The sequence below is a fragment of the Hyperoodon ampullatus genome (genome assembly GCF_949752795.1).
Source record: "Hyperoodon ampullatus genome assembly, chromosome: 10".
NCBI lineage: Eukaryota > Metazoa > Chordata > Mammalia > Artiodactyla > Ziphiidae > Hyperoodon > Hyperoodon ampullatus.
In genome coordinates, this window is record NC_136923.1 from 66,311,298 (window position 1) to 66,326,058 (window position 14,761).

The window sequence follows — 14,761 nt, forward strand, 5'->3', positions numbered from 1 at the left end:
TCCCAGTCCCTCAAACAAATTCTTGCTCCAAGAAGCTGCTAGTTGGCCTCTGGCTCCTGGGTCCCTGAGACCCCATTGAACAAGCCCACCTCCATCCCCACCTCCTTCTCCTCCTCTCTGCCTGAGAACAGGGGCTGTTCCATCAGCTCCCATGCTGGGAATATTGACAGTCCCTCCGTCTGCCCAGCCATGTCCACAAAAGTCATTCACATCCACCCTCAGCCCCCAGCAGTCACCCAGCCACCCACCCACAAGGCCACAGGCTCAGAGGAGAGACTCAGGCCCATGAGGGGGTGGCCCGGGGCAGGAGAGCCCAAGGCAGAACCCAGGGAGCGGCTCCCGAGCAGTGCTCGGCCACCACGCTGTGACATCCCCCCGTCCCCAAACACGACCCTGAAGGCGGGCGCCGGACTCACCGTCCTCACGGGACTTCTGGATGAAGGCCTCCACGCCACTCTCACCGTAGCTGCCCTCCGAGGCTAGCGTGGACACGTAGTTCCACTTGAGGGCACGGACGATGTCCACCATGGCCTGGGCCTGGTACGTGTCCGAGGGCACCACGCGGGAGAAGAAGTCGTAGCGGCTGTTGTCACTCAGGTCGGGGGCTGTGGAGGCGTAGCTGATCTGGGGGATCTGGGGACGAGAGGGGCCACTGATGGGGGCGGCTGGCACCTCACCCTGCCCGGCCGGCACCAGCCCCTATACCCCAACGTGCCTCCCATCCCATGGCCTTGGGACCACCACCCCCAGCCCTTCCCATGGGCACTGCCTCCTCTCGTCCTGGGGGAGACCCCTTGACATGGGCTGAATAGGTCCCAGCCCCACTTGACAGAGGAGGAAACTGAAGCCCAGAGACGGTGGGCAAATGGTTGGTCAGCCCCGGCCCTGGCTCTACCCAGGGTCCCAATGCCTCCCACCCCCACTCAGCTCCCCTGCTCCCGTCTCTCCCCAGGCCTCTCCGCACTCCCAGCAGAAGTGAGAGGCATGTCAGCATCAAGCCCTCCTCTAGAAAGTCTCCCAGCCCACCTCACCTGGGTCTTGTGACCAGTGGTCCCTCAATAACACACACGTACGCACCCCAGAGTCCTAGGGGATAACGCACATGCCTGTACACACATACACGCACGTGCACACACACACACACACACACACACACACACACCCCACGGGATCCTCTGGGTGCCTCAATTTACGTAAAGAGCTGGAACATCCCAGCTGGAGAGAATCGCCAGATGGTTGGCCCAGGGATGGAGTGGGAATGGGGATGGGGTGGGGATGAGGGTGGTAAGAGGGGCCTGAGGGTTTATCTGGTCCACTCTCTGCCCCCAGGCAGCCTTTCTTGTCACCACCCAGCAGACCCCATCCCCACAGCTCCCTCTGGGCCCAGGCTCCTGCCCAGCTCAGAGGGGACAGAGCCCAGGTTCCAATTCCCGCAGCCCTCGCCCCACCCCACAGATTGAATCCCAGAAGGCCAGAGACTGGGGCCTCCGGGAAACCCTCTCTCCGCAGCCTGGGACACAGGGCCCACCCGGTGCCACAGCCTCTCAATGGCAGACTCCGGGCCTCCTGGCCCCAGCCCGGCTCCCCCAGTCACAGGGCACCTTCCTGCCCTCACACCTCCCACCTGGCCCCCCAGGCAAAGGTGGGACACGGAGCTCTCAAGCTGCCCTTCCTCCTGTGGTTGACATCCAACATCCCCAAGGGACGTGAAAGGGGTCGTGTGGACCCTCCCGAGCCTCCCCCACCTTCCCCCCGCCCACATCCCAGGTGCCCTCCTCACAGGGCTCTCGTCTGCCCCGGCTCCCCAGGACCGGCCCGTGGCCCTTGCTCTCCACCCCCTGCCTTGGTCCACACTGCCATGTACCCTTCCTGTGTGCCCTTTACCCTGCTCTCAGTCGTCCACGGTGACAGGGTGAAGGGCTGGGCATACTGATCTGGGCTGATGTCAAATCGAAGATTGATTCCCCCTAAGGAATAATTAAGATTCAATCCTGGCAGAAAAAAGTTAATGGCCAGAATTTTAGTCCACATGGCAACTGAGGGTGAGAAAATATTCCGGGAGCCAGAGGACTCCGGGAGCCCCCTGCACATGGGTTTGCCCACCTGGCCTCTGCCTAGGGTGTGCCTATCCCCAGGGACAGTGGGGGGGGGGGTCCACCTTCCACTGGGGTATGTACTCAACCTGCTCTGAAACTAAACAGGGGCAAAGCTGCCTCCCGGGAGACAGCCAGGGGCTAGAGGTGGGGTTGGGCAGGACCTTCCACCTTAGACTCTCTGTATGTTTTCCACGTAGAACCACGCAAATACAGCACGTGTTTAGAAAGCAAACCTCACTGGAATGTCCCAGAGCACATGCGTCCCTCTGCCTGCCTGAGTCAACAGTGTCTGAAAACTAGCCCAGTCCTCTCGGCCCTGGAGGGCACTTAGCATGAAAGCAGCACCCGCTACAATGCGGACTCTGGTTGGACATTTGATGATTCATTCAAAGAGTATCGTTATTTTTAAGGTCTGATGATGGTATTATAGCTGCAGTTGGCTGGCTGGTTTTTGAGTCCCTAGCTCTTAGAGCGCGGTTTCCCCACCTCAGCACTGTTAACGCTTGTGGAGGGGAGTGGGGTGTGATTCTTTGTTGGCGGGCTGTCCTGCACCTTGTAGGATGTTTAGCCACGCCCTTGTCCCCTACCCACTAGATGCCAGTAGCACACCCCTCCCCAAGTTGTGACAACCAAAAATGTCTCTAGACATTGCCAAATGTCCCCCGGGAGACAAAACTGTCCCCAGTTGAGACCCACCATTTCAGAGATATGTACTAAAATATTTAGGCATGAAGTGATATGATGAGGTCTGGGATTTGCTTCAAAAGAATCGCTGTGGGAACGCGAAGAAGAAATAACACCGGCCAAGAGCTGACAACTGTTGACTGGTGTGGACATGAAGGTACACTGCCCTGTTTGTTGTACTTTTGTGCGTGTCTGAAATGCCTACGTTTAAAATTGTTGACAGTAAAACAGAACAAAATAAATGTCACCCTTGGGGTCATCCCTCTGAAGAGAAGCGCCCTGAACCTGGAGCTGACAATGGAGATGCAGGGCCACCACAGCAGGTCCCTGAGAGAAGATGGCCGTGTTTGTTTGTTTGCCAGCTCACCTCTGCCAGCCCTAATCACACACCCAGAAATCCACTCGCCTCCTGATTAGAAGCAGCTTCTCTCCTACTTCTGATGTGTTCTCCCAACACAGGGCCATAGGGCCGGAGTCAAAAGTGCCCGCTCAGAGAAGGGGCAGCAGAACGGGGCTGGTGGCAGAACGGGCCAGAGCAGCTCACACGAGGCAACTTCTCATCCCTCGGTCAAGCCACCTCCCCCCTCCCCTCTCATCCGGGCACTCGGCCTGGGCAGGGACAGTGGATGGACACGTGGCTGTCCAGGTACCGGGACTCAGAGCCTCCGCCAGTGAGCTCAGCCTGCGTCAGCCGGCTTCAGACCCAGGCGCTGCCCCTGCCCCCTGCACACCCTCATTCCCATAAAGGGTGGGAGGGGCAAGCATGGGGCTCCTGCAGGTGTGTGTGTGTGTCAGCCTGCAGGAGTGCTCAGGGCCTCTGATTTCTGAAGCCCAGTGGGGGCCCCTGCGCTGCCCCCAACCATTCCTGAGATCCTGGAACAGGGACCCTGCCCTGAGATGATGAGGGTTGCGGAGGAGTAGAGCCAGCTTCCTGAACAGGGTCCAGGGAATAAGCCAGCGTCCTCTTAAACAGCGCCTCTGCCAGCTCCTCCTACCCCGCCCCCTGCAGGCTCCCTCCTCAGCTCCAGGCCCTCCTGAGGTGCCCAAGAGGATGGCCTGAAGCAGTGATTTGGGAGTTAAACTGCTCAGGTTCAAATCCCAGGTCTGCCATGCACCGGCTGGGAAACCTGGTGCAGGTTACTTCACCTCTCTGGGCCTCAGTTTCCTCCTCTGCAAAATGGGAATATTTCCAATCCCTTTCTCATAAGGTTGTGAGGGTCATGTGTGGGAACTCACAGGAGGTGCTAGGGGCAGCGCCTGGCGGGCAGTCAGCACTCAAGGGTTAGCTCTGATATGGGTTATTATCCCTCCCCCTGCACTTCCTCCTGGCAGCTCTCTCTCTGTTTTTACCCTCTAGGGCTGTCCCTGGTGCCTCCCCCTCCCACCCCCAGCTCTCTCCCTGTAGTCACAGAGTTATTGCTTAGTGGGGACACCTCCTGGGGCTGGCAGGTCCCCCCAAGCTCCCCTCCCTCCCGTCCCCACCCCAGCCTGGAGTGGAGGGGCAGAGGCAAGGACCGCCCTGGGGACCCCATGGGCAGGGGGATTGTGACAAACTGGCCCGAGTGGGGCTCTGGCATCTCCGCAGCTCTCACTGTCCCCGCAGCCCAGCCGAGAGGGAGGGAGGCGCTGTCCCCCCGCCAGCTCCTCCCTCTCTGCCTCCCTCTTGCTGTCACCCAACAGTTAGAGCACCAACTGTGTGCTGGGCACTGTTCCAGGTGCTGGGGCTGCTACACCTTCCTATTGCACCCTCATGGGACAAGAGTCAGCAAGAAGTCAGACTCCAGCAGCCCTGACCAATGACGGCTGTCCTCCTCTGGGGCCATCTGTTCGCCTGTTTCTCTTTCCTCTCTACCTGCCTTCCTCTGCCCACAAAGCCCAAGACCTCATCTCCCCACATCCAAATCTTCCTGGTGCATCAAGGCCCAGCTCAAGTGCCACCTCCTCCAAGCAGCCCCCCAGGAGCCTTCATCCTCCAGAGAGCCTGCTCAGACCTCCCACAGCACCAAGTCGGGCTGCTCCAGGGGCACCGAGCACATCCTCCCCGTCCTCCCAGGCGTTAGGTATTTGGCCAACTTATCAGTTCAACAAGCGCTCTGAGGCGCCCCACGTTGTGCTGGGCAAGGCCGCTGGGGAGACACCGAGGGGAACTGGGCTCATCCCACCCCCAAACCCAACACTCACTGCATCTGGGGGACACCCTGGGGAGGAGGCAGGTGGGATGCCCATGAGTGGCACACAGTGTGTCTGCAGCTGGCACCCAGCAGAGCCTCATGCTTACAAAAGTACGAAAGGGGTGAGTGACTGAAGGGGGAAATACATGAATAAACACTCTCTCTCCCTCTCTCTCTCTCTCTCTCTCTCTCTCTGGCTTCTGGAGTGACAAGGAGGTCCCTGCCACATGGGAAAGACAAAAGCTGCTTCCGGGCTTGAGCAACAATGAAGATGAATGTCAAGCACATGTGTGTTTGTGTGACATGAGCACGTGCGAGCACATGCTGGAGAATATGCCCTGAGCACACAGCACCCTCGTTGATTTATTCCTCTTACCAATAGTCACTGAGCGCCAACGACCTGCCAGGCACAGCTCTGAGAGCAGGGGTAGGCGGTGGACACTGCCCCGTGGGGCACCCCATGTAGACAGGGGCAGGCGATGGAAAGGCGATGCAGGGCTGCTAGATGGGGATGGGGCCCAGGAGAAAAAAGAAATCAGGGGAGTTCAGGGGACTGTTAGGCAGAAGGCGTAGGGAAGCCCCTCTGGCAGGGTGACATTTGAGTCAAGACCCCAAGGGGGTGAAGGAGGCAGCCCGTAGGTATTGGAAGGAGGGCTTTTTAGGCAGAGGGAACACGTGGATGTACATGTATGCATGTGTGCGTAAGCATGTACATGCATGTGTATCTGTGTGTTCCAACCTGAATCTGTTCTGAACCTGCCCCAGGCCTGGCCAGCAGCCCCAAACACCCCCCAGGGCACAGAGACACTGGCTGGGATGCAGGTGGTGCCCCAGATGCCAATAGCTCAGGCTCTGGGTCACTGGCTCCCCAACCAGCAGAATCTGAGGACCCCCTGAGAGTGGCCGGTCCCCATCCCACCCCATCCAGAGGAGTGTCGGGGGATAAGCAAGCTGCCCAACATCTCAGAGTGCCCCAAGGGCCCAGTCCCCACAGCCTCTGAAGGCCAGGGCTTTGCCAAGGCCAGGGTTTTGTTCACAGCAGTCAGGGGTGAAACCCCCACCCTGACCTGTGCAAGGCCTGGGGAACCCTGAGCCAAGCAGCTGGATGTCCAGGGCCATCACCACGGACACCTAGGGCCACCTGACAGGAATCCCAACCCTCTTCCTGTGAGCGTGAGTGTTTAAAAGCCCCTCCTCCCTCCCTCCTCTTCCCTAACCCTTGCCTCAGCACTCTCTGGAGCCAACCTGCCCAGGGCTGTGCCACCCAGCTTTGCCATCCAGCTGTGCCACCTTAGGCAAGCAGGCAGCCTCTCTGGGCCTCAGTTTCCACCCCTATAAAGCAGTCACAGAAACAACAGAGAGGACTGCATTAGTGAGAACGCACACAGGGCTGAAAACTGTGCCCAGCACATGGGGGCCCTCAGCAAATACTAGATATTATTAGAGAGGGAGGCAAGACTGGGACTGTTGTGTCCATTTTTCAGATGAGGAAACTGAGGCTCGGACAGATGAAAGTGCCCTCTGAGTATCAGAGCCTGGAGAAATCACAAACAAGGCACAGACCCAGCTCCCCTGCCTCCCTGCTCACCGTCCCCCAGTCCTGGCCTCAGACCCTGCACACCCTCCCAGCCGACTCTGCTCTTTCTGTTCCACCCACAAGCCAGGCCGGGCAGCCACAGATTGAGGCCGGGATCCTGAAGCCCCCTCTGGCCACCAGCCCGACACAGGCCGGGACCCAGGCAGACCCCAGGACCCCCACCTGCCTGGCGCAGCCCCTCTCACTCGGGGAGCAGAGGACCCTGCATGGGGCAGGTGAGACCCCGGAGTGGCTGCCTGCTCCTTGCCCTTCTGATCCTGGCTGCATGAGGCCTCGACTGCCCAGCTCTCAGCATCGGCTGTTTTCTTTGCAGATAAAAGGCAGCCAGCCAGGTTTTAGGTACATGAAAGTTGCTCAGGCAGGAATGTATGGTTCAGAGAGCTGGCGAGAGGGCAGAAGGCCAGCTTCCAAAGGCCTGGGGCGCCGTCGTCTCCCACCCGACCGCTCTCACGGCCTGAGCCACATGCCCTCTGCTGCAGAGACGGTGCCCGGGAGGAGCAGAGGTGCTGCCAGACCACCTCTCTCCCTCCCCGGGGCCTCGGGGACAGGAGGGCATCTCACTGAGAGCCAGGCACACAGTAGGCGCCCCCCATACCCTTGTGGATCAGCGACCACCTCCTCTCAGCCAGGTGCTAAAGACACGGATTTAAATAACCCATCTTCCGGGCTTCCCTGGTGGCGCAGTGGTTAAGAATCCGCCTGCCAACACAGAGGACACAAGTTCGAGCCCTGGTCCGGGAAGATCCCACATGCTGCGGAGCAACTAAGCCCGTGCGCCACAACTACTGAAGCCTGAGTGCCTAGAGCACGTGCTCTGCAACAAGAGAAGCCATCGCAATGAGAAGCCTGTGCACCGCAGAGAAGAGTAGCACCCCGCTCACCGTAACTAGAGAAAACCCGCGAACGAAGACCTAACACAGCCAAAAATAAGTAAATAAATTTATTTTTAAAAAATAAATAAATAACCCACCTTCAGAGAACCAGCCTGCTGGGGGGGTGGGGGGAGGAGGTCCTCAGAGTGAAATGCCTCCAGGCTGAAGGTGCCGGGTTGGGGGCAGCAGGGATTCACTGCAGGGAGAGTCAGACTGTGGGTCCTGAGGAGAGAGCAGAGGCTGGCAGGGTGGGTTGAGGGTGTAGATAGATTGAAGAGGAGAAATGGGGCGGTGCAGAGAGGGGGGTCAGGGGGAGTTGAAGGCAGCTGGGAAGGGCAGTCAGGTGAAGGAATTGGGGTACGGCAGAGGGGGGTGCAGTGGGAGGACCCAGCACGCAGAGGGGCACCTGCCCTCAGTCCTGACCCAGCCCGACCCTTGAGAAGGACCCCAGGGTTCAAGAGCAGAGAAGCAGGCTTCCAAAGCCTGGAAAGTGGGGGATGCCCTGGGCAGGGGGGCTGGGCTGGCGTCTGGGTGGTCTGTGGTCAGCGTGGTCTGTGGAAGGGCTGGGATGGGCCCTAGATGGAAGGACGGTCTGCCAGCTGCCCTGGGCCTCATCCCAGCCACACGATGGGGTCTTTCCCCTCAACAACCACCTTCCCCCCAACCCACTGGGCCATTTGGGGGCCACCGGCCACTTTCCCACAGACCCTGTGGGAATGCAGGCCAGGACGGCCCGGGGCGACTCACTTCGGGACGCTGTCATCAATCAGATCCCACTACCCTGCAGACACAGCCCAGCCGCCAGCTCCGGACCCCAAGCACCGGGTCACTGAGGGCCGGGCCCACCGACCTCTGCCCCAGCACAGTCCATCAGCCTGCCCAGCCCACCCTGGGCGCCCTGACTAGGCCTTCTGCCCCTCTTGCTGCCCAGGGCACTAGGCCTCCCCGGCTCTGCCCCCTCCCCAGGCCCGGAGATGGGGTGTCCTCCTCTGCCCGAGTCACACAGGCCCCTCAGGCCAGCAGTCTTTCCCCTCCTTGACCGAGAAATGGACATCAGTCTCCAAGGCTGCAAGTGCTATCTTAAAAGACAGTGAAATCTACCCACAAAGCCACGTGGTCCCTTCGCCTGGGCCACCCTGTGGCCACCAGCCTCCCCTCCCCCCACAGGCTCCCAGCCCACCCATACACCTCAGAAACTCTGTTGATTCCATCATGAATTCACTCACTCAGTGCTTCCCTGAGCACCTACTAAGCACCTTGCACAATCTTTGGCACTGGGGCAAACACACAGAGACCAATCCCCGCTTTCATGGAGCTGACATTCCAGCAGGAGAGATGACATTAAATGAGCCCGCAAGTGACTAACATGGGTGCTGGTCCTTAGAGACACTTCCAGCTCCCTGACCTCCTGGCACCTGGCAAAATCCAACCACCTGCCCCATATGCTTGGCCGGGGCCACCTGCCACGTTCTGGCCACTGAGCTGGGAGCAGAAAATGCTACCATTTCGAGGCCACGGTATCTCATTGCCATTGTGAGACCCTACAGGGTGCATGTTCCCCCTGCTACCATGACCAGCAATGTTCCAGGACAGCCTGGTCCCTGAGGAGGTGGGCAAAGCACTCAGCCAAATCATGTGGACATGTAACATAACAAGTATTCAGTTTACGTATTTTAAGCCACAGAGATGCGGGGGCTGTTTGTTCTTGCAGCACCTCCTCCTGATGCTGACAGACACAGGGGGCGTAAGCTCTCGCTCCAGGAGAGCAAGGAATGGGTCTTATTTACCTCCACTTCAAGAGCCTGGATGTGTCTGGTTCACACCCATCACAGGCTGGCTTGGGCTGAACTGAATTAAATTCTCACACACACACACACACACACACACACACACACACACACACACGTACAGATGTAATCATCGTCATCCTGAGAATGAGCATTTATTGAGTGCTTACTGTGTGCCAAGAACTGTGCAAAGTGGTTTTATACGACTAACACCTTTAAACTTACAATAACTGTATATGAAGTGGGCCCGCTTATTCTCCCCATTTTCCCAAAACTTAGGTACAGGGACATTAAGTAACTTGTGCAAGGGCACACAGCTAGTGATTGAGCTATGATCTGAACGCAGAGGGATGAGCTCCAGAGCCCATTTTACTGTCAGGTAAAACTTCAGCCTCCCCACTTCACAAGTGGGCCTACACATACATGTAACGTACACATACACACACAGAATCTGAGGGTGATGGCAGTAGCCTCCAGTGACAAGGAGGGCCGCCCACATCAACTGTGGCCGCAGCAGCCACAGAGAGCCAGCCCTACGACCCCTCTGTGCTCAGCCACCACCTCCACTCCTGGCTATCATACTATGGGCTAAAGTGGTCCATCTGTCCCCGTCACAAAGGATCGGGCAGGGGTGGGGGCCAGGGGCCCCAGAGGGTTGTGTAAATGGCTCTGCTTTGAGCAACGGCTAATTTCTGAACATAATTATTAATTTCATGCTTATCATATGCAAACCTCGGTCTCCCAGACGAGATGAAATTGATTTAATTAGAAATTCCATCATCAAGCCTTTTGGATCCAAGCTTTTAATTAGGGTCCCCAACCCCACCCATAGCTGCCAGAGAGTGGGTTCATGGCCCCTGATTCCCCCCAAGGCCCCAGGCACAGCCAGCATGTGTAGGTCCCTCCACTGCCACCAGGGCCCCACTGCCCAGGCCAGGGCCCCTCACCAGGACCCTCACCTACCTCCCACCCACAGCACGGCCCCACAGTCACAAGGGGCATCTTTTTCCTGCTGGCATCATAATGGGGAAATAGTATGGGAAGAGTTCGTATCATCTTGCAGCTGGAAGGACTGAAATCTTTAAGGTGGCAGAAGACAGGAGAGATAACAGGTCTCCCCTCTTCCTGAGAAACTCACACACCAGCCTTCTTCTGGGAGCCCCTGCTGGGTGCTAATAAAATGCCCTTTACTGCTCAGCTTAGGGCCATCTGTCCAAATGATCAACACTACTTGGCATTTTAACAAAGCACTTTGAACACATTACCTCTGACTTCATCTTCAGCTACCATCCTGGCCTTGCTCACGTGGCTCCAGCCACACTGGCCTTCTTGCTGTTCCCTTGAACATGCCAGGCACACTCTGCCTCAGGGCCTTTGCACTGGCTGTTCCCGCTGCCTGACTGCTCTTCCCCCAGGTCTCCCCAGAGACCCATGTGGCTTGCTCTCTCACATCCTTCCCTTCAAGACTACTCAAACATCACCTTCTCAGACCACCCTATTTATTTATTTATTTATTTATTTATTTTTATTTATTTTTTTTTTTTTGTGGTACGCGGGCCTCTCACTGCTGTGGCCTCTCCCGTTGCGGAGCACAGGCCCCGGACGCGCAGGCTCAGCGGCTATGGCTCACGGGCCCAGCCACTCCGTGGCATGTGGGATCTTCCTGGACCGGGGCACGAACCCGTGTCCCCTGCATTGGCAGGCGGACTCTCAACCACTGCGCCACCAGGGAAGCCCCAGACCACCCTATTTAATACCAATCCAGCGTCCCTCTCCTGCACCCCATCTCCACCTCCCTTGCTTTGATTCTCTTCATAATAATGATCACTTTCTAACATGCTCTAGATTTACTTGCTTATTTCATGTATTATCCACCTCCCCCTAAAACATCAGCTCCATGAATCCAGGGGCCTTTTTTTATTCCCCACTGTGTCCTCGGATGACTGGCACAGAACTTGGCTCAATAAACGCAGGAGCCACTTCATTCCCTCCACACAGCCAGCCTGAGGACAAGCTCAGCAGGGTCCCAAGCACCTTAGACAGGTGAGGAAACCGAGGATCAGAGCCTTGGGGCCTTGCCAAGGTGACAGAGATGACCGAGTTCTGATTCTCACATGGTCTGACACTTCACCTGGGTAAGTGGAGGGCATTGCTCTGTGGAAGGGGGCCGCTCCACAGCAGCGCCCTGCTCACGGAAGATGCTCTGAGGTATCCCTCTCCCACCCCAGGGCTCAGCTCATGCACCTCCTGGGGCCCTATCCCCCTGATTTCACAGTGATATCCTAGAAGGCACTCGTTGGGGGGCCATCCCCCACCCACCTATGTCTCCCCTTCCCGGGTAGCTACCCACCCTCTTATCAGGAAAGCAAGGGGACACTTGGATTAATTTCCAGGCCTGCTCTGAATTATGTTTTCCAGGAGAGAACCAGACAGATGCAGGCAACACGCCTTTGAACAAATATTTCCCCAGAAAGTGCTTTATTCAGTACCTTGTCTCACCCTTTTAAACATTATATGTTTTCTTAGGAGCCCAGGAAAAAAGCTGGGGGGGCGCCGATAAGGCACGGAGCCTGGAAAAGAATAGAGGGCGTAGAGTGGAGAGCCTCGTGGGGCTGACAAAGGAGCGGGTTCTGATGCAGGCTCAGGGGAATTACCGCAGGTAAGAGCGGGCGGGGGAGCAGGCAGCGTAAGGGCGAGAGGAAACAAGATCCTCAAATCAGCACTTGTCCTATTTCATAAGCAAAATTTAGATCAATAAATTACACTCACTTTTGCAGGTTTTACATGCTGACTCCGTAAGCTTGTCAAGAGTGACATGTGGGGGGAAGCCAAGGGATGGAGGAACCCAGAGTCTGGGGGGGAACGGTGGGGGCCAGGGGAGCCCCATGGGGCTGCAGTGTCTGCACCCCCTTCTCCTAGAAGGGCCCAAAGCCCAGGTTTCCAGAGGTGAGAAGCAGGCCACCACACCCTCTGCCCACTGCCTCGCTGCAAGACTGCAGGCAAGTCACCGCCCCTGTGAGCCTCAGTCTCCGCATCTGTCCAGTGGGCACAGTGGTGAGAACCGGCCTCTGTCAACAGACATGAAAGCTTGGAAAGAGATACAAACATCCAAGCTGCCAGGAGCCATTACTTTGTGTCTGATACATACCAGGTGCGGCAGCTACTGATACAGACTCTCCTGTTGATTCTCACCACACCCTGAGGGAGCGCGAAGGTTTCCTTCGCCCCGATTGACACGAGAGGCTGCAGCTCAGAGCTGAGGCCCGTGCCTGGGGTCACCTAGCGTTGGGGCCGGGAGCCACACCCAGGGCCACCTGATGGCCAAGCTGGGCTTTCTCCATGCCATGAGGCTGCCTGTGGGCCAGGGAGCCGGGCAGCACTGGGCACCAGGCCACATCCAAGTGTCCAAGGGGCAGGGGCTCGGGACCAGCCCAGGGGGCTGCCGTACCCCAGGGCATCGAGGTGAGGGTGCGGCTGAGCAGGGACCGGGCACTCAGAACCGGCCGGGCTGGGGCTGGGCATCCTGAGAACCGGGTGGGACAGCAGTAGGCAGGAGGCTGCGCAGGTATTAGCGGAATCCAAGCAGGCCCAGGAGCTACCGTTTCAGAAGCTCCTACACCGCGCCCAGCACTCCACAGGGATTCTCTCATTTAATCTGCACACAACAACCCCACGAAGTGAATGTTATTATTACCTTCATTTTGCAGATAAGACAACTGAGGCCCAAGAAAATATGGAAACAAAATCACACAGCAAGTGGCAAGGCAGGATTTGAACCCAGGTCTGTCTGACTCCGGCACCTGGGCATTCTCACCCCTACGCCCCGCCTGGCACATACTCCATTTATGTTGCCAGCCTCCTGCCCTGTGTCCACACCATCCCTGCCCCTGGGAAGCAGCCAGGATGGGGAGCCAAGAGTCCTTGCTCCTGGCCTTCCCTCACCACATCTCTTGGATACACACTTCCCGTGTCCGAGCCTCAGTTTCCACATCTGTTCAATGGAGGTTTAATGAGCCCTGGACTCACAAGGTAAGGACAGAGGACGGGGCCTCCACGATGTGGGGGTGACATCCGGAAGCCTCTTCCACAGAACCCGCTGAGCCCACCCCCAAGCTGCGGGCATCGGGGGCGGGGCCGGGACAACCTCAGTAAATGGGGTGCCCCTGGAGCATCTGTAATGGCACTGTCCTGCTGGCCAGCGATGGGGGCATGGCCAGGCAGCGAGAGATGAACCACGGCATCTGCCCAGTGTTCTCCCAAGTCAGGTAAATGTGCTGCGCTGCGTGGAATATATGGCTCTGTGTTAATATAATATGATATAATGGGATGTACAAACATTATCGAACACACAAGCCGATAAAAGTCACATCACCATTACTCCAGGTAATTTATATCACAGCTCAGCCACAGCCAGGCTGGCAGGGAGGAGGTCCCACTGGAGTGAGGGAGCCTGAGCCCTGGGCTGGACAGGGGAATGGGTAGGCCAAGTGCAGCAATTTAGCCAAGACCACAGGGCAGGCTGACAACTAGCCACCTGCAGAGCTCATCTCTCCCCTGCCCACCCCCCTTTGACCCAGCACTGCCTCCCAGGGCCCTGGGATGGAGCCAGCTGCTGAGAACCCAGCCTGCAGGGGGCACCGCCAACCTCCAGGGGCTTCTCTGATTCCTAGCTGCGCCCACCGCTGTCCTCAGGCACTGGCAGCCCCTGGCTCTGACCTATCTCTCACCAGCACCCTCAAGAAGGGGGTCCCATGCAGGTGTACCTGGGGTGCTGTTCTAACTCAGGGTTCCCTCTTGGGGGACATTTGCTGTGGAAGCCCCATCTCCATCTGCAAAACAAGGGTTTCTGGGCCCTGGCAAGGGTGGAGGTGATATGGGCCTCCCATCCCATCATGCATTCATTTAAAACATATTTACAGGATTTCTCTGGTGGTGCAGTGGTTAAGAATCTGCTTGCCAATGCAGAGGACATAGGTTCAATCCCTGTCTGGGAAGATCCCACATGGAGCAACTAAGCCCGTGCGCCTAGAGCCCATGCTCCACAACAAGAGAAGCCACTGCAATGAGAAGCCCGCACACCACAACGAAGAGAAGCCCCCACTCGCCGCAACTAGAGAAAGCCCGTGCGCAGCAACGAAGACCCAGTGCAGCCAAAAATAAACAAATAAATTTATTAAACAAAAATAAAATATATTTACTGAGCACTCATTCTGTGCCCAGCGCCATGGTAGGCACCGGGGAGACGACAGTGAGCAAAAGCAGACAAACCGCTGTTCCCATGGAGCTGAGTCCTGTGGGAGAGACGGTCTCTAACCAGATACACACACCAAAACATACATAATCACAACCTCTGAGATGGGCTGGGAAGAGGTCGGGGGTGGGGGGTGCGGGAGGCACCTGTGAGAGCCTGGAATAAGGGCCTGAATCTGGTCAGGGCACCCAAGGAGGGCTCCCTGAGGAGGGGCAGTGAGCTGACACCTGAAGGATGGGTAGGCAATACCCAGGTAAAGAGGGAAGAACAACCCAGATGGAGGTGAGACAGGTGCAAAGGCCC

The 14,761-nt window shown here is 57.5% G+C and overlaps 1 protein-coding gene across 4 annotated transcripts in view; it reads right to left on the reverse strand.

The window, feature by feature from the left end:
- Positions 1-14,761, reverse strand: part of GRM4 (glutamate metabotropic receptor 4) — a gene marked incomplete at both ends in the record, with an annotated part of 107,835 nt that overhangs the window by 67,880 nt on the left and 25,194 nt on the right. For all 4 annotated transcript variants that reach the window (XM_079713347.1, XM_079713344.1, XM_079713346.1 and 1 more), the window contains one exon: positions 417-633. In XM_079713347.1, the coding sequence (XP_079569473.1) occupies positions 417-633 (217 nt within the window). The remainder of the gene's footprint in view (positions 1-416; positions 634-14,761) is intronic.